Raw genomic sequence first — 20894 nt, forward strand, 5'->3', positions numbered from 1 at the left:
CCATATTTATGAGAACTGGTAGAGTGGGTTTGTTGAGTTAAGAGCTATTTAGCAGCAACAGCTCTGTGATAAGAAACATTTAAGCACATAAAATCCCTTCCCTCCTTCTATTCTTACGTCATCAGTACTTGTCACTAGAACATATCCTTTTCTAATAAAAACTCATCCTAATTTTAACTTCTTTACTTATGGTACTGTAGTCATAATGAATTCATTTAAGGTTAAAACAGTGGGTCAAACACAACTGTCAGTAGTTCCCCCCCTCTTATCCTTGTTATCTACCTCTTTCCTAATGTTTATTCTACTATACAGATTTCACTGCTTGTCACTATTTTCCAGGCACTTTCCTTTCACAGCAGGTGTCATTTAACCAAAAGGATGAAAGCCCTCAGCAACCTCTGTCTTTTGTCAGGCAATTAAGGGGACCACACTGTGGTTCAGGTGGAAAAAAAAAAAAATCATTTTCAGTTTTCATCATATTTCGATAGATTAAGGTTTTATTTAAGTACTCTGAAAAGGATTTTGCTGAAAAAAATTTTTTCTCGAGCATTCAAAGAGCATTTTACTACCACGTGTGTTTATGTGACACGCCCACTTTTCTGTCCCCCACCTTTCTGCATATATTTTAGATCTTTATATCCCCTACTTTGCAGTTTACTATCTTTTTTTTTTTTTTTTTTTTTACTCCCGAGTGTGTTGGCTATCCTTGGAATGCAACGGTCAGTATTCTTTTGTTTCTGCTGTTTGTAAACAACATGCTTTCAAACACGCGGTTAGCTTTGTTCAAGTGTGATTGCGAGTAGTTGTTATACTTATGTTTGCAGTGCTTGTTTACATATGTTTTGTTGTGTTTATTGAAGATGACGAAATGTAAAGGCATTTTCAGAGACTTGGCTCATCCTGACCTTTTAAGGAAATGTTTGCATGGGCAGACACAGAACCCAAATGAATGTTTCAACAGCATAATTTGGAACCGTCTTCCTAAAACTGTATTTGTAGGCATGCATACAATGAAACTAGGAGTTCATGATGCAGTTATTACATTCAACTGTGGTAATATTGGAAAGTGTTGGGTGCTGGAAAACTGGGAATTAATCCTGGTGAAAATACGATCACTGGGCTGAAACATTGCGATAAAATGAGGATAGCCGATGCAGACAGGTGTGCATCTAATATGACCAAGAAAGCAAGAAAAACATCCAGGAAGGTGAAAAAGAAGCTGGAAGACCTGCTAGAGGCCAAAGAAGGACAATCATATACAGCAGGACAGTTTTAATTAACTGTAAGTAACAAATTTCAAAAGTTTTTTCTTTAAAGTCAATTTCCCGCAAACTAAAATTTTCAGTACATATGCTCCATCATATCAGAAACTATCATAGATAAATGAATGAAATTTTCAGACTCTGTATAACATAAAAAGCCACCTCTGGTACTACATTCACTAATATTCCCCCATTAGGATGTTACCAAAAAATATTTTCTGCAGAACAAACTTAATATTTTTTTGTTAATAAATTTTAAAAAATGTTTTGTAAAAACTACAAAATGCATAAAGTACATTTTAGTACTGTTGACTCTATTAGCATCACGTAACATACAGTAAAAATATTAAGGTCCTGCATCAAATAGTTTTTTTCTTAAATGGGTCAAATACTTGCCTAAATTAACATGGGTTAGATAGGTAGGGTGTGGTCCCCTTAAAATGTTTTAACAAAAATAATGAATTTTTTAAAGTATAATAAAATCAAAGAGACAAAAAAAATCTATTCACCAAGCAGCAATAAGAGAAAATGTATATAAAGGTCAAAGAAATGTGCAAGTTTCCAATGCCAGTGGCTCCCTCTTCTGGCAAAAGGGTTGAAGGAGAAATAAGAGGGATGAAGGAAAAGGGCTGGTATGTTTTAGAATATAGGGGTAATTTGGAAAAGTCACCCAGAACCATGGGTCATGGGAGACTTGCAGACAGGATGAGAAGAAAATAAAGGAGTCACTGGTGCCAAAAGCTTTCACATTTCTTTAACCTTTATACATGTTTTCTCCTGTCACCACCTGGTGAGTAGATTTGGTAGCATCAGCACAAATTTTATACAGCATGTGCCTGCTCACACTCACATGCCCCCCCCCCCCCCCCCCCCACACACACACACACACACACACACACACACACACACACACACACACACAGAGAGAGAGAGAGAGAGAGAGAGAGAGAGAGAGAGAGAGAGAGAGAGATATTCTTCATGTCAAGTTTTATTTACAAACCCTCCTTTCTGAAGGTTTGTTTTATCCTGTCTGAAATGAACAATTTTGAAAAATTCTTATAAAATGTCACTCGTAGAAAGCGTTTTTGTGAACATACTTTATACACCACAAAAGAGCCCTGTTCACTAAATGCTCACATGTTATTGAGAACTACTACTATTCAGTTTATTACCTATGAACGATAAAAAATGAATTAAAAGCAGAGTTCTTTTTTTTTTCAGTAAATAAGGATTTTGCTACATAATTCGAACTTGTATACATAATACCAACCAATTTTTTGTGTGCTGAGTTAATTACTTACTTTGGATATTTCAATTTCTTAACAGTAGCATAATATTTATATTATGACTGACGTCCACAATACACCATAATGGGAGCTATTCACATGGCACTGAAAATTCAAGATTTTTCTTTGTGGTTAATATATGCAGATCACAACACTTCCATTACTCATATTCGACAGTGCAAATGTTCAAGTTGTGATATGATCAGATAACAAGTGAATGGCCCATATTAGTAACATAGCATTTCTTGGAAATGTGACAAAACTGCAGTGCTTGTAAATAAATATCTTTTGCGGAGCTTTTTATACAATGTACACCCAAAAATTAGGCTGTGGATTTCCAGTATCTTTCACATATTCATGGATTAACTGTCGTTCACTCACTTTCCGAGGATGCTCACAACACTGGCACGTGAACAGCTGAACAGATTCGCTGTTTCCACAATGCTCATTCCCAAACACCAGTCCGCAACAACCTGTGTTTGTAAAACTCACTTGCATCAGTGGATTTTGCCCATTTGCGGCCCCTTATGTTGCCAGAATGATTCCCTGCAACACCACCATGTTGCATTCAGTTTCGTGGTGGGCAGTGGTCATAATGTTTTGGCTCATAGGTAATCTTTTTTTGTTCTAGTTCTGACCATTAACACTTATTGTGAGAATATGAGACCATCCTACATGTACTGCGAATAACAGCCATCCTTTAACACTTCACTGGGATACGCACAAAGTTTCATTAACTTTTACGGATTTCACACTGTTAAAAATGAAGTGCCGAGCTCTATTTAATAGGAGGCTCTATGTCTAGTCAAAATGCTGGTCTGATTTTCTGTAACATCGAATTACATTCATTGGGTGACAGTGTGCAAATGTAATAAAATGTGTTCTGGAATTCGTGTAATACATCATCAACCTGGACATTGTAATACAACACAAGATGAGAGGCAAAGCTCCTTCCCCTCGATGAAAAGAGCCCCCCCCCCCCCCCCCCCACAGAAAACTTACCGTCATTATCCTCAACTCCTTCCGAGATGGCCTCCACCTCCCTCTGCTGGCAGTAGGTGCCACGGAACTCGAGGCCTCGCACTTGGAACGTGACCAGGCCGTTGCCCAGCTCCACGATGTGCACCAGGCAGTTGAGGTAGTCCGACGCCAGCACGAAGCAGTCCCCCTGGGAAACTGGGCCCCACCGTCCTGCAGACAATGTGTTCACTATCGACTACTGCTACTAGTCTTTTATCGGCTGTTACAGCAGTAACGATATGAAATGACATCAACCCTAGAGTACTTCTGCAGGTGTATGTTTATTCAGTAGTAGAGGAGGACACCGTCTGAAGGCTTACCGACATTTTTCAATCAATTATGTGCACGTCAAGCACTCGACTTTACAGTTATTTTCTTGTACATTTATTCCTTAATGTTACTTCCAGCTAACAACATAGTCCAGTTCTACTGAATAGTGCGTTACACAACTTCAACTACAGGCTGATCCGTATAAACCTGAACTACTTCACGCGGTCATTATTTCCCTTTGGAAGCTCTTACAAATGGGAAAGTTGTTTTAATGATCTCAATAGCTCTGTGATGATCTGAATTATGACTTGTTTCCATGCACGGGGTTCTTCGTGTGGTACAGTGCTTGCTCGGCGTGTTAGTTCATTTGTAGCCTCATCAGTTGCGGTTTGTGAAGTCTGTGCGTGTGTAGTTTGGACCACGTGACAATAACGAGAAAATTAGTCATTCGTTCACAGTCTTTAGTTGCAGAAATGGGCTTTACACACTGTGAGACTGGGTTTTTATTGTGAAAACATAACTGGAAGACAGACTCACTGGATTCAATACAATGGGCATTCCAGAGAGAATTCAATGTGCCTGATGTTTCAACAAAGGCAACAATTTTACTGACTGAAAGAAAGATGGAGATGACTGGTGAACTAAATAGTGGCAGTGATAATCATAAACCATTACTGAGTGCAGATGTTCCTGATACATTTCGAAGATGCTTGGACAACTCTCCAAGGAAATTGTTGTGTCAATTGGGCCAGGAGACAGACATTTTGTATGGCATACATCAGAGAGTTGCGATGGAATACGCACTGCAACCACACGGAGTGCACATGATGCAAGCATTGCAAGAAACAGATCACGAGAAAAGTACATTTTATTGTCGATGATTTCAGAAGTTTCTTATTCAATGTCCAGACAGCATCTCCGTAAACTGGTTTGCAGATGATGCACGGACCTATCTGTCGGGTTCCATCAACACACAAAACAGCAGGCACTGGGCTGATGTAAACCCATATCATCCACAAAACACCACTGGATGACGATAATGTTAAGTGTGTTCCAGGATTACTGGCTCATTTTCTTTGACATGACCATAGACGCTACAGTTTATTCGGGCCTCTTTTTACACTTGTGGAGCAGCTGCATGACGTCAAACTCACAGAAAGTTATTTCCAACAAGATGGAGCAGTGTGTTGCACATTTAACACTTCCCTGCGACTTGTAACCAATTTCAAAAAATCACACCCCATGACTTAACTTACATGTCCATTACTTTGCACTAATATATGTCCCCATATTCATCTTTTTAACTCAAAGTGCATCTTGATGTACATATTAATGAATTCCATGCAAACTGTCTGTTGATTGTTTTCTGTTTTCCTTATAATTGCCAACTAAATTTTTAAATTCATTGTTAATACTGTTCTAAAGCCATTTTATAGGAAATATGCGGTGCCCAGTGATTATGGGTCTACATAACAGACACTAAAAATTCTCATCCTTCTCCTCTAAAAACAACTCTGAATCCTATTAATTTATACCAATCAAAATATTCAGGTTTTGAAAATGTAATGTCAGTGGGTAGATAAAAAAATCTACTTACCAAGTGGCAGCAGAAGCCTTAGTGTACTCCTGTAATCCAAGCTACCGGGAGGAGTTGTATGGGAGAGACCTACATATTAACGACAGATTCAGCTGTTTCAGTATCATCCGCAATTCCTTCACCATGCTCTGGAGCAGGAGTCACAGAGTGAAGAGAAGCTGATCTCAGTGAATGAATCTCGGAAAACTGAAGCCACGAGTACACGTATAAAAATGTATTAAAGTTTGAAAGCTTTCGGAGCCAGTTACACCTTCTTCTGGCAGAAGGGTTGAAGGGGAAGGAAGAGGGGTGAAGGAAAGTGACTGGTGAGGTTTAGGAAAGGGGGTAGAGTTCGGAAAAGTCACCCAAAACCCCAGGCCTGGGGAGACTTACTGGACAGATAAGAAGGAAAGACTGATCTTTGAGGACTGCACCGAACATGATTTGAAAACCTAAAGATGGAAGATAGGGTAATAAGAAAGAAAGAGATTACTGCCAAAAAATTGTGCACGAGTTAGTAAGGACAAAAAGCTAAGTGCATTGTATGTGACAGAGGTGGGAGGGGGTTGGCAAAAAAAAAGGACAGGTTGGAAAATGAAAAATGTAGAAAACTAAAAGGGAGTGAAGAAAGGAATAGTTACTGTGAAGAAATGCCGAGACAGAAGAAATTAATGTAAATTAAGGCCAGATGGGTACCAACAACCAAAGACATGTTGTAGCACCCATTCCCATCAGCGGCAGATGGGTACCAACAACCAAAGACATGTTGTAGCACCCATTCCCAGCAGCGGAGTTCTGAGAAACTAGTGTATGGGGGGAAAAAAAACAGATTAACTTGTGCACAATGTTTTGTTAGTAATCTCTTTTTTGTGTATTACCCTGTCTTCCATCTTTAAGCTCTCAGGTTTTCTAATCTCGTCTGTTGCAGTCCCCAACAATTAGTCTTTCCTTACATCCCATCTGGTAAGTCTCCCCTAACCCAGAGTTCTGGGTGACTTTTCTGAACTCTATATCTTTCCCTAAACCTCACCAGTCCTTTTTCCTTCACCCCTTTTCCCTCCCCTTCAATCTTTCTGTCAGAAGAAGGAGGCACTGGTTCCAAAAGCTTGCAAACTTTAATATTATGCTTATCCATTACGGATATTTTAGAACCGTGACTGTATATTAATGTAAATAAATTATACACAACTGCAACCAGTCACTTTTTTCATTAATAATGCTTTATTACATTAACCGGTTTTCGAACCCTTTCAGGTTCATCTGCAGATGATTTCGGGAGAATCCGGGAAGTTACATCATTATCGGTAGTAGCATAATGCTGGGTGCTGGTTTGCGACAGTATAAGCAGCTTTTTTCGTATCTGTCTGCCTCCATTTTGATGTCCAGAACACTTTCACACGAATTATATTAGTTCACACTTTAACAGTGACACTTTACCAGCATCCAGCATGTGCTTTACAAAGCTGGATGCTGGTAAAATGTCACTGTTAAAGTGTGAACTAATATAGTTCGTGTGAAAGTGTTCTGGACATCAAAATGGAAGCAGACAGATACGAAAAAAGCCGCTTATACTGTCGCAAACCAGCACCCAGCATTATGCTACTACCGATAATGATGTAACTTCCCGGATTCTCCCGAAATCATCTGAAGATGAACCTGAAAGGGTTCGAAAACTGGTTAATGTAATAAAGCATTATTAATGAAAAAAGTGACTGGTTGCAGTTGTGTATAATTTATTTACAAACTTTAATATCTTTTATACATGAGTTTTCCTACCGCCGCTTTGTGAGCAGATTTGTTATCCATCCACTTACATTATATTTTCAGAAACTTATTATTTTCATTGGTATAAATTAATAGAAATCAGTTTTTTCAGAGGAGAAGGATGAGAAATCATCCCATAATTGCCGGGCACCACAAATTTCCTATAGAATGGCTTTAGAACACTATGAATAATGAATTTAAAAATTTTGTTGGCGATGGGGGAAAGAAAAGCAAATCGAGCTAAAAAATATAAAGAGTATGGAGATGTTATATATTAGTCCAAAAAATATATACATCCTCCCTGTGGTGTCACCGCCAGACACCACACTTGCTAGGTGGTAGCCTTTAAATCGGCCGCGGTCCGGTAGTATACGTCGGACCCGCGTGTCGCCACTATCAGTGATTGCAGACCGAGCGCCGCCACACGGCAGGTCTAGAGAGACGTCCTAGCACTCGCCCCAGTTGTACAGCCGACTTTGCTAGCGATGGTTCACTGACAAATTACGTTCTCATTTGCCGAGACGGTAGTTAGCATAGCCTTCAGCTACGTCATTTGCTACAACCTAGCAAGGCGCCATTATCATTTGCTATTTATCTTGTGATACATGTACCGTCAGACCAATGTTCACCAATTATGGATTAAAGTTAAGTATTCCAGAAGCTACGAACTTTTTTTACGAGACTCAACTCCTTTAACTGTTCCAGACCTCACGCCAGCCTGCGTGAGCTTAAACGCGTGCCTTTCGACTACCTCATAGTGGCTTGGCTGTCTTGCCAAGTCTCAACACTTCCCTCACCAATCAACCACTGACCTTACCGCTGGTGTGGAGGTTGGTGTGCCTCAGCGATACAGATAGCCGTACTGTGCTATGACCGTGGAGGGGTATCTGTTGAGAGGCCAGACAAATTTTTTATTCCTGAAGAGGGGCAGCAGCCTTTTCAGTAGTTCAGCAATAACAGTCTCGATGACTGACTGATCTGGCGTTGTAATATCAACCAAAATAGCCTTGCTGTGCTGTGCTGTGCTGGTACTGCAAGAGAAAATTACAGCCGTAATTTTTTCCCAGGCATGCACCTCTACTGTACGGTTAAACAATGACGGCAACCTTTTGGATGAAATGTTCCAGATGTAAAACAGGAGGACATCATTATCAGGTGAAACAAAACTCGTGTTCTTTAGATCGGATGGTGGTAGGTCAGATCCCTTAACTGGACAGGTAGGATAGAAACTTTAAAAAGGGAAATGGAGAAATTAAAGTTAGATATAGCGGGAATTAATTAAGTTTGGTGCCAGCAGGAACAGGAAAAAAAAGAAAAACATTATCAGATGATCCGAAATGGATTACAGACCTCACATTTTTGGTGGACCTGACTGCACACTTTAACACCCTCAATAATACGCTGCAAGACGACAAGATCTTATTTATCATTTGACGGGGAAAGTGGAAGTATTTCAAAAGAAAACTGGACTGTGGACGGGGCAACTTCTGGCTAAGAAAACTGCTCATTTTCCTAAGCTCTGTGGCAGTTTTAAAGAAAGGGTGTGAATTTTGAAGAATTCATTGTGGTTTCAAAAGGCAGGGACAGTTTTTCAGGACGCTGCAAAACATCTGTTACTGAGCTGCATTTGAAAGTCTTTGCCATTACATCTGAGAGCACCCCTGTGCATCTGCAGTTAAACTGATCAACCTGTTAGGTAGTTCCCATTCAAAAGACAAATTTACGTTAAAACTGTCTACGACTTCTACAAAGTTTTTCTGGTATGAGTTTCCACGTCTCCATAATGATGCTGAAAAAGTGATAACAATGTTTCGCTCAATGTAGGCGTGAAAAATTATTATTATTATGATTTCTTTACTTTCTCAGACGTTAAGTCTGGTTAAAATTGGAAAGTGACGCGGACCTTGATCAAACGTCATTTCCTTTTAACTGTACGGTATGTGTTATATTGCATTTAGGAACTTTCGGGTAATTGAACATGTATCAATAATTACTGATTTCTGTAGTTGTGTATATAAGTTTGGATGTAGCTGTATTGCGTTGATGTACTGGTGGATATTGTGTGGTATGACTCCTGTAGTTGATAGTATAATTGGTATAATGTCAACTTTATCCTGATGCCACATGTCCTTGACTTCCTCAGCCAGTTGGATGTATTTTTCAGTTTTTTCTCCTGTTTTCTTTTGTATATTTGTTGTATTGGGTATGGATATTTCGATTAGTTGTGTTAATTTCTTCTTTTTATTGGTGAGTATGATGTCAGGTTTGTTATGTGGTGTTGTTTTATCCGTTATAATGGTTCTGTTCCAGTATAATTTGTATTCATCATTCTCCAGTATATTTTGTGGTACATACTTGTATGTGGGAACGTGTTGCTTTATAAGTTTACGTTGTAAGGCAAGCTGTTGATGTATTATTTTTGCTACATTGTCATGTCTTCTGGGGTATTCTGTATTTGCTAGTATTGTACATCCGCTTGTTATGTGATCTACTGTTTCTATTTGTTGTTTGCAAAGTCTGCATTTATCTGTTGTGGTATTGGGATCTTTAATAATATGCTTGCTGTAATATCTGGTGTTTATTGTTTGATCCTGTATTGCAATCATGAATCCTTCCGTCTCACTGTATATATTGCCTTTTCTTAGCCATGCGTTGGATGCGTCTTGATCGATGTGTGGCTGTGTTAGATGATACGGGTGCTTGCCATGTAGTGTTTTCTTTTTCCAATTTACTTTCTTCATATCTGTTGATATTATGTGATCTAAAGGGTTGTAGAAGTGGTTATGAAATTGCAGTGGTGTAGCCGATGTATTTATATGAGTGATTGCTTTGTGTATTTTGCTAGTTTCTGCGCGTTCTAGAAAGAATTTTCTTAAATTGTCTACCTGTCCATAATGTAGGTTTTTTATGTCGATAAATCCCCTTCCTCCTTCCTTTCTGCTTAATGTGAATCTTTCTGTTGCTGAATGTATGTGATGTATTCTATATTTGTGGCATTGTGATCATGTAAGTGTATTGAGTGCTTCTAGGTCTGTGTTACTCCATTTCACTACTCCAAATGAGTAGGTCAATATTGGTATAGCATAAGTATTTATAGCTTTTGTCTTGTTTCTTGCTGTCAATTCTGTTTTCAGTATTTTTGTTAGTCTTTGTCTATATTTTTCTTTTAGTTCTTCTTTAATATTTGTATTATCTATTCCTATTTTTTGTCTGTATCCTAGATATTTATAGGCATCTGTTTTTTCCATTGCTTCTATGCAGTCGCTGTGGTTATCCATTATGTAATCTTCTTGTTTAGTGTGTTCTCCCTTGACTATGCTATTTTTCTTACATTTGTCTGTTCCAAAAGCCATATTTATATCATTTCTGAATACTTCTGTTATCTTTAGTAATTGGTTGAGTTGTTGATTTGTTGCTGCCAGTAGTTTTAGATCATCCATGTATAGCAAATGTGTGATTTTGTGTGGGTATGTTCCAGTAATATTGTATCCATAATTTGCGTTATTTAGCATGTTGGATAGTGGGTTCAGAGCAAGACAGAACCAGAAAGCACTTAATGAGTCTCCTTGGTATATTCCACGCTTAATCTGTATTGGCTGTGATGTGATGATATTTGAATTTATTTGGATATTAAGTGTGGTTTTCCAATTTTTCATTACTATGTTTAGGAACTGTATCAATTTAGGATCTACTTTGTATATTTCCAATATCTGTAGTAACCATGAGGGGTCATTCCACATCAAATCACCCAATAAAAAATAATTTTACACCCACCTCCTTAGATTTTCATGAAATTTGGCTCAAATGGTTCTAATACTATCCTGACAACACTTGCAAAATTTTTTTGCTGTATCTCTTATAGTTTTTTTTTTATAAATTTTTTAAGTTTTTATGTTTTGCGTTTTCCGAACCTTCCGAAATGGTAAATTTAATTTGTATTCAAAACTTTAAAATTGCTTATCTTAAAAACTCTTCTAGATAACATCATGAATTTTTGCAGCAAGTTTATTTATTATACATATTTGAAGATAAAAATGATACTATTAAAATATATTAATATTTTCCATGAAAAAAATATATATATGTAATTTTTTCTTTTGTTTTTTTAACGGATGTTTTGTTTTATAAGAATTGCAATATCTAGAGTCTCAGACCAGATAGAATGCTCAAATTCGTTTTAATTTACTCTTAAACATATAGGCTACTTGATAAAACAAAAATAATGATGGCTTTTTAACATGTTTATTAATTATAGTAGATTACATTAGAATTATGTACAAAGATAGTGTACTTATGACACTTATGTATAGCCCAACTGATTGCTTGAAACATTGAATTTTTTGAGTAATTTTGTCTTTTTAATAAACATTAATGCTGATTCAACTTGTTTTTCCCCTTCATCCAAGAGCTTTCAGTTCTTTTGATACAGTCTTTATTGAAGTAATACATTCTTCCAGTGCCGCTTGATTGAGGTGCGTCTACTACACAGACTATGTGCTCCAAAGGTACTATGCAAGAATCTTCTCTTTCAGGCCAATAAAATGATGCAGCTGGTCCTGAAGGATGTAGAAATAGAATTTCTGCATCTTCTTCATCATTGAATATTGTTTTTACCAGTCCAAAGTACCAGTTACCATCATAATTTACAGCCACATAGCTATTTATGGATGGTTCAACACGAACCCAATCAGAAGATGAATGGAAAGAAAAGAGTAAGGAGGGTTTTACACTATTTGCAGTCCTTCTAATTTCAATGTTTTTTGTTGGTAGTGGTTTGAAGTTATGAAAACTTGTTGTTCCAGGAATGGTTCGGGTTGCTGAAAAACGGTTTTCTAGTTTTAACCGTAGCAAATCAGCTTCTTTTTTGTCAATAAAGTGAAAATGAACACACATCGATTACTGTCATTATTTGTTCTTTGTCTGAAAGCTGTAGACTAGCTTTCCTTAAAATTCTTTTAATAGTTCCTCCTAGGCCATCACAAATTGACTTCCCATGACTTGTTGCAAAAAAAGTGTGTTGGGCCTTCAAATTAAAGTCTCTCAAGTGTTCAGTCAAATTTTTAAAACTGTTTCTATTTTTGTACTGCCCAGCACAACCATCTGTAAAGTAGTGAACTGAGTCAATGTCAGTATGATGTAATGACAGCCACTTTGTAATTTCTTTTTGTACAAAGTTAACAAAACCAGTGTCATGTTCTTGGTCATCACTAATAAAACAGTGGTTGGAAACAAAAACATTGTTTTCCTCATTTCTTAGAAAAACTCCAACTGGGTGTAGAGTACAACCACCTCTATTCCAGTGGTAACTTTGGATCTCATTTTGTATAACAAAGGAATAATTTTCACTGAAACCCATCACAATAATTGCTGTTTTGGGTGGTGGGTCTTCCTTCAATCTTTTAAAGGCTGCTGATTGGGATTTTGCTATAAACGAGTGCGGGGTGAGCTTTTCCAGTGACCTAACCAATAAAGAAATGTAGTCTTCAACACTGATAGACTGTTTGATCATTTCTGCCCTGTCTGTGTTAACCCACTGACTGATTACAATTTCTTCTTCTAAATCATAATCATCACTTAGTTTTTCAGATAAGTACTCAGTTAGTGCAGTATTTGCAGTACAGCTGTCGCAATGACGTAGCATGCAGTTTTGGTTTTCTGTGTTGCACACAGCATCTTAATTAGGTCTTTATAAGATTAGCATCCAGTAATAGTTTAACATTCTGGTGGATACTGCATACACATACAGTGTGTGTGCCTGCAGCACCAGCAAGGATACACCATTTAGGTCTCAAGAAACAAAATTTTGAAAATCCTACTTCTACCTCGGGGTTCTCCCATTAGAAAGAATAATAGAGTTCTCTCAAGTTACACAAAATGAGTCTTTTTTGCATGTACACATTTTTTTCAACACTTACTTTGTCTTTTGTTCCAGGTAGCACTCTGGAACTTTCATCCTTTTCATAAAAATCTGTTACAGGTCTTACTGTATTTTCAGAAAGAGTTTTACCTTTTTTTGGACCAGGAGTTTCCAAAATACCCTTTTCAGATTTTAGCTTTCTAGCTTGTCGCACCATGTACTCACTTCCATTAAATTCTTTCATCACTTTATTTTGACTCCGAGAATCTGGAGCCAAGGTCATAATTTGGATTTTTCTAGACCTCCCAACAGATGAAATCTTCTCTTTCATAAGAGAAATCATTACATCAAAATCCTTTGCTTTCTCAACCACACTTGTATCTTCTTCGACATCATCAGAACTTGGTGCATCATATTTTAATGCTTTTGAAACCGCCTTTTTTGCAGTCTTTTCAATACTGCTAACCTTCCTTTTAAAATAAGACCCTTTACTTTGTTGTGACAAGCCATGAAGCTTTATCGGTGTTAAACCTAAATTATCAAGAGCAATGTTTGTTTGTACGAGGGATTCATTTCTGGATTCCTCTGATTCTAATTCAACCATGACTTCATCTGTTTCACTTTCATTGACTTCAACTCTTAATTTTTCCTCACAAAAGTTACAGCATGTTGAGCAAAACTTTTGTCCAGGTTTTATGCTAATATTTTTTGTCAGTAATTGTTTAGAAAGATCCAAGCCTACACTTCTCAATGATTTTTTGATGGGCTTTTTGTGTTTTTTTAGTGGGTCTACACATGTTGTTTGATACTTTTCAAAAACGTTTAAAAAGTAGTAGCTGTGGTATGAACATATATTCTTAAATTCACACAGATTAATTCCAGATCGTAAGTGGATCAAATCTTTTTCTTCCTCGCTCAATTCAGATACCGGCTGTAACTTTTTTGAAGGTGTGTAGGTCGTTTGGAAACAGTCAGATTTTTTAAATAACCCTACGCTACAGGTTTGAATATCTGACATACTGATTTCACTTTTGGTCTGATTACTGTTCTGGTTACTTTTATAGGATATTGGAAAAGAATCTCTGTAAACTAAGTAACAGTACTTACTGAAAGTTCGAATAAACTTAATAAAATACTATCCAAGCACTATTTAACACTGTAATAATTTTTTACTTCAAAACACAGGAGCAACAAAACAAAATCCAAGCGTACATTGTTACTTGAAGAAGACAAAAACTTATTTTCGGTGTCTAAGTCACTTGGTAGTTTTAATTTTTAAAATATAATTAATATTATTTTAAAAATTAGATAACTATTAAACAGGTTAAAAAGCCAACATAATTATTCTTTTATCTAATAGCCTATACAATTAAGAGTATTTTAAAACAAATTTGAGCTTTCTGTCAGGTCTGAGACTCTAGATATTGCAGTTTTTGTAAAACTGAACATCTGTTAGCTAAAAAAAAAAACTTTTAAATTTTTATTCATTTGAAAGGTTTTAATATATCTTAATGGTAATTTTTTTAACATTTAGATATAATACACAAACTAATTCCAAAATTTCATACTTATATCTTGAGTATTCTTTAATATACAAATTTTTTTAGTTGTGAGGACACGTTTAAGTTAAGATTTCCGACTGCTGAAACAACGCCAAATCTAAAAACTTTACAAATTTATTAAAAAAAACTATCAGAGAAAGAGCAAAAAAATTTTACAAGTGCTTTCAGGATAATCAAAGAAGTAATTGTACCAAGTTTCATCAAAATCTGACATGGTTGGTGTCAAGGCCTGGGTGACTTGACATGGAATGACCCTGAGTGGGGTACACTATCAAAAGCTTTTTGGTAATCAATGTATGCGTAGTGTAACGACCTTTGTTTAGTTTTAGCTTGAAAGTGCTGGCAGGTCGATAGAAACACAAACAAACACATACATACACACAAAATTCTAGCTTTCGCAACCAATGGTTGCTTTGTCAGGAAAGAGGGAAGGAGAGGGAAAGACGAAAGGATGTGGGTTTTAAGGGAGAGGTAAGGAGTCATTCCAATCCCGGGAGCGGAAAGACTTACCTTAGGGGGAAAAAAGGACAGGTATACACTCGCACACACACACATATCCATCCGCACATACACAGACACAAGCAGACATTTGTAAAGGCAAAGAGTTTAGGCAGAGATGTCAGTCGAGGCAGAAGTACAGAGGCAAAGATGTTGTTGAAAGACAGGTGAGGTATGAGCAGCGGCAACTTGAAATTAGCGGAGGTTGAGGCCTGGCGGATGACGAGAAGAGAGGATATACTGAAGGGCAAGTTCCCATCTCCGAAGTTCTGACAGGTTGGTGTTAGTGGGAAGTATCCAGATAACCCGGACGGTGTAACACTGTGCCAAGATGTGCTGGCCGGGAAACCTAGGCATGTTTAGCCACAGGGTGATCCTCATTACCAACAAACACTGTCTGCCTGTGTCCATTCATGCGAACGGACAGTTTGTTGCTGGTCATTCCCACATAGAAAGCTTAACAGTGTAGGCAGGTCAGTTGGTAAATCACGTGGGTGCTTTCACATGTGGCTCTGCCTTTGATCATGTACACCTTCCGGGTTACAGGACTGGAGTAGGTGGTGGTGGGAGGGTGCATTGGACAGGTTTTACACCGGGCGTGGTTACAAGCGTAGGAGCCAGAGGGTAAGGAAGGTGGTTTGGGGATTTCATAGGGATGAACTAAGAGGTTACGAAGGTTAGGTGGACGGCGGAAAGACACTCTTGGTGGAGTGGGGAGGATTTCATGAAGGATGGATCTCATTTCAGGGCAGGATTTGAGGAAGTCGTATACCTGCTGGAGAGCCACATTCAGAGTCTGATCCAGTCCCGGAAAGTATCCTGTCACAAGTGGGGCACTTTCGTGGTTCTTCTGTGGGAGGTTCTGGGTTTGAGGGGACTAGGAAGTGGCTCTGGTTACTTGCTTCTGTACCAGGTCGGGAGGGTAGTTGCGGGATGTGAAAGCTGTTTTCAGGTTGTTGGTGTAATGGTTTAGGGATTCCGGACTGGAGCAGATTCGTTTGCCACGAAGGCCTAGGCTGTAGGGAAGGGACCGTTTGATGTGGAATGGGTGGCAGCTGTCATAATGGAGGTACTGTTGCTTGTTGGTGGGTTTGATGTGGACGGACGTGTGAAGCTGGCCATTGGACAGATGGAGGTCAACGTCAAGGAAAGTGGCATGGGATTTGGGGTAGGACAAGGTGAATCTGATGGAACCAAAGGAGTTGAGGTTGGAGAGGAAATTCTGGAGTTCTTCTTCAGGTGAGTCCAGATCATGAAGATGTCATCAATAAATCTGTACCAAACTTTGGGTTGGCAGGCTTGGGTAACCAAGAAGGCTTCCTCTAAGCGACCCATGAATAGGTTGGCGTACGAGGGGGCCATCCTGGTACCCATGGCTGTTCCCTTTAATTGTTGGTACGTCTGGCCTGCAAAAGTGAAGAAGTTGTGGGTCAGGATGAAGCTGGCTAAGGTAATGAGGAAAGAGGTTTTAGGTGGGGTGGCAGGTGATCGGCGCGAAAGGAAGTGCTCCATCGCAGCGAGGCCCTGGACATGCGGAATATTTGTGTATAAGGAAGTGGCATCAATGGTTACAAGTATGGTTTCCGGGGGTAATAGATTGGGTAAGGATTCCAGGCGTTCGAGAAAGTGGTTGGTGTCTTTGATGAAGGATGGGAGACTGCATGCAATGGGTTGAACGTGTTGATCTACGTAGGCAGAGATACGTTCTGTGGGGGCTTGATACCCAGCTACAATGGGGCGGCCAGGATGATTGGGTTTGTGAATTTTAGGAAGAAGGTAGAAGGTAGGGGTGTGGGGTGTTGGTGGGGTTAGGAGGTTGATGGAGTCAGGTGAAAGGTTTTGTAGGGGGCCTAAGGTTCTGAGGATTCCTTGAAGCTCCGCCTGGATCTCAGGAATGGGATTACCTTCGCAAACTTTGTATGTGGTGTTGTCTGAAAGCTGACGCAGTCCCTCAGCCACATACTCCCGAAGATCAAGTACCACGGTCATGGAACCCTTGTCCGCCGGAAGAATGACGATGAATCGGCCAGCCTTCAGATCACGGATAGCTTGGGTTTCAGCAGTGGTGATGTTGGGAGTAGGATTAAGGTTTTTTAAGAAGGACTGAGAAGCAAGGCTGGAAGTCAGAAATTCCTGGAAGGTTTGGAGAGGGTGATTTTGAGGAAGAGGAGTTGGGTCCCGCTGTGACGGAGGACGGAACTGTTCCAGGCAGGGTTCAATTTGGATAGTGTCTTGGGGAGTTGGATCATTGGGAGTAGGATTAGGATCATTTTTCTTCGTGGCAAAGTGATATTTCCAGCAGAGAGTATGAGTGTAGGACAGTAAATCTTTGCGAGGGCTGTTTGGTTGAATCTGGGAGTGGGACTGAAGGTGAGGCCTTTGGATAGGACAGAGGTTTCGGATTGGGAGAGAGGTTTGGAGGAAAGGTTAACTACTGAATTGGGGTGTTGTGGTTCCAGATTGCATTGATTGGAATTTTGAGGTTTTGGAGGGAGTGGAGCTGGAAGTGGGAGATTGAGTAGATCGGTGAGACTGGGTTTGTGTGCAATGAGAGGAGGTTGAGGTTTGCTGGAAAGGTTGTGAAGGGTGAGTGAGTTGCCTTTCCGGAGGTGGGAAACCAGGAGATTGGATAATTTTTTGAGGTGGAGGGTGGCATGCTGTTCTAATTTGCGGTTGGCCTGTAGGAGGATGCTTTGAACAGGTGTGGATGCGGGAGAGGAAAGATTGAGGACTTTTATTAAGGATAGGAGTTGACGGGTGTGTTCATTGGCTGAGTTTATGTGTAGGTGAAGGATTAGGTGGGTGAGGGCAATGGATTGTTCAGTTTGGAACTGGTATAGGGACTGATGGAAAGAAGGGTTGCAGCCAGAGATGGGAACTTTAAGTGTGAGGCCTTTGGGGGTAATGCCAAATGTCAGACAAGCCTGAGAAAATAAAATATGGGAGCGTAACCTGGCTAGGGCGAAGGCATGTTTACGGAGGAAATGTAAACAAAACTTAATGGGGTCGTTGTGGGGGTGTTGGGAGGGTGACATGGTATTAGAAGGTGGAAAGTGTAACATGAGGCTGAAATGAAAATGTATGGGGAGAGATAAAGGTGAACTAGAAAGCAACTGGAGATCTGGTGTGAAAAAAGGCGAAAATGTGTTGGTTAAAGATGGGCAACCTGAGTGGCAAAAAACAACAAAACTGTCTGCATATGCTGCGTGCAAACTATTTGTGTCAGATACAAATTTTAACGTGTCTTCAGCAAATCAAAAATAACTAAATAACAGTGAAAATTTGTCTTATTTGTAACCTATGTTGTTGAGAAATGTAGCCACTGCAGTGTTGGTAGAGCAGTTTTAGATAATAAAATTTAATTCTAGCAGCTCATGAAAGAAACATTTATTCCACCCCTAAAGACATGCTATAGAGACTTCTTGTTTTTGTACCCTGCTATCCCTCCCCTTGCCTGCCCTGTACCTCTTCTTTCCCCACACTGCCCACCACAGCAAAGATTGTTGCTCACCTCAAAGGCAGTCGCAGTCAGGCCTTAGCACTCGGAGAGGACAGTGGTCACACACGTGCACACACACACACGTGTGTGTGTGTGTGTGTGTGTGTGTGTGTGTGTGTGTGTGTGTGTGTGTGAGAGAGAGAGAGAGAGAGAGAGAGAGAGAGAGAGAGAGAGAGAGAGAGAGCTGCACTTGTGCGAATGTTTATATGGGTTTTCCATACCTGAGGAAGAAATTATTCCAATAGAGGAATATTTCTAGTGTTCTTTTTCACTGCACCTTCCTGCAACTCAACATTTCCTCTACATGGTGAGCAGCAAACTATCACTTCCATATTACTGTTACTCCACCTCAGAATTTCCATCATTTGATTTTGCTCGAAATTTGTAAGGATTTTACAAAGAACAATGTGGTACGCTCAATGCTGCTGTTGTAATGTAGTTGCAAATTAGCTTTTATTTTTATTTTTGTAGGTGTATTCTGACCAACAGTCAGCAACAATATAATATCACTTTCAAGATGAGTTCTACAGGGCTTCAGACATTTGAAGTTTCTGACAAAGAATAATACAAAACTATGCCTGACAAAAGACGTTTAACATTCCTCACACGACTACATTGCCATTTAATGCACAGCGCCCACAGTTTCTATCTTTCCACTCAGGCAGTGTGGTGTGGTAGTGGGGAGCGTGCAGTCAGTCACAAGGGACGTGCAGGCCTGCAGAGTTCTCAGCTGTCGCTGTTCTAAAGCATATGTAGTCCACGTATTTAAGGATGTGACAGTAAAAAAATGATCAAGATGGCACTACACACGATTTCATCATCAGACATAACATAAAAAGATAAAATTATCTCCCCTGAACTCCTGTTCACAAAGAGAGCATCATATAGGTGATTAAGAATGGGATAACAGGTACTAGGAGGTAAGACGCATCTTAAGGCATTGAGCAATCATCAGTTTGGTAAGGGAGAGAATGTGGGCAGTAAAAATTGCAGAGGGAGACTTAGGGATGAACACAGTAAACAGGTTCAAATGGATTTGCGTCACAGCAGTTATTCAGAAGTGAAGAGAATTGTGCAGTATTCTATAGTACGGAGAGCTCCAATGAACCAATCGGCAGCAACAACAATAATGACAGCAACACGTGCTAGATGTAGGCTCTAGGATTACCAAATACCTGATGGAGGGGAAGGGTGGAAAAGGAATATGAAGGGAAGAAGAGGAGGGGGAAAGGAGGAGGAGAGAAGGGAAAGAGATGGCAAACAGAATGAACTTCCCCTGTACTCAACAGTTTCTCAAAAACATGCCTCGAGTACAGCTATCTCTTTTTACTGGCTGCTAAAAGATCACTATTACGATTTTAACTGTCATTTTCACTTCCTTCACCTCTGGTAATGTTCGAAAAAGTGAAAAATGCCGGGTCGCATCTGTATTCGCACCTGAATCATCGCTGTAATTATTTCAAAGAAGAAAATATAAAAGGAGATGTCAAATTTTGAGTGGTTGCTGTTATTGTAAGAGATACTGATTAACTTCAGAACTTGCTGTGCCACACAGAGCATACCGAGAATGAGGTCTCCACAGAGCGAGCGCTGCAGAGAACGGGTGAGGTGCTCGTAGAAGATGGAGTTGAGGTTGTTGTCGTCGGCACCCAGACTGCGGTGCTCCAGCAGGTGTGCCGCGAGCCGCGTGTTGCTGTGGTCGGCACGCCGCGTCTTGTAGTCGCGCTCCCAGAACTTGACCGGCCTAGCGTAAGAGGCGAGGAAGACTGCTGAGCCAAGGAACGGATTGAGAGGTGCCGACACCAGGGCAGACAGGGCTGCCTGGGCGAACAGCATGGCAGAGTGGGGCACCGAGAACGGCTGTGCAAAGGCGTGGAATGCCGATCCCCATGTGATCTGCCAAGGAGCGATGTACGTCACCACAAACTGCACCTGTTAAAGGAGAAAAAAGGGAAGTGTACATTCGGCTAGAAGTATACACAGATGTAATAAGAATATTTTTTAAAATACAACGATGTTTACCACTCATACCCACAATGAACTGTTAAGTAAAAACACAAGAACATAAAAGAATACATATTTGTCTTTTCTGTTGTCAAACTTTCATTCATCCTCAGAGGAACGTCGTTACTGGACACGTGTGAGCTTCCTGTCCGTCCATGTGCATTTATCCCTGCTGTCACTTGCCTTTAAATACACTACTGGCCATTAAAATTGCTAAACCACGAAGATGACACGCAACAGACACTAAATTTGACCGATAGGAAGAAAATGCTGTGATATGCAAATGATTAGCTTTT

General features: G+C 39.6%; 1 protein-coding gene across 1 annotated transcript in view; it reads right to left on the bottom strand.

The window, feature by feature from the left end:
* The window catches only part of LOC124716700 (pecanex-like protein 1), a 296058-nt gene that overhangs the window by 60319 nt on the left and 214845 nt on the right, over positions 1-20894 (bottom strand). The window contains exons 23-24 of the mRNA XM_047243242.1: positions 20157-20526; positions 3551-3739 (exon numbers count right to left, since the gene is read on the bottom strand). Of these exons, the coding sequence (XP_047099198.1) occupies positions 3551-3739; positions 20157-20526 (559 nt within the window). The remainder of the gene's footprint in view (positions 1-3550; positions 3740-20156; positions 20527-20894) is intronic.

Source organism: Schistocerca piceifrons, chromosome 9, assembly GCF_021461385.2.
Source record: "Schistocerca piceifrons isolate TAMUIC-IGC-003096 chromosome 9, iqSchPice1.1, whole genome shotgun sequence".
Lineage (NCBI taxonomy): Eukaryota > Metazoa > Arthropoda > Insecta > Orthoptera > Acrididae > Schistocerca > Schistocerca piceifrons.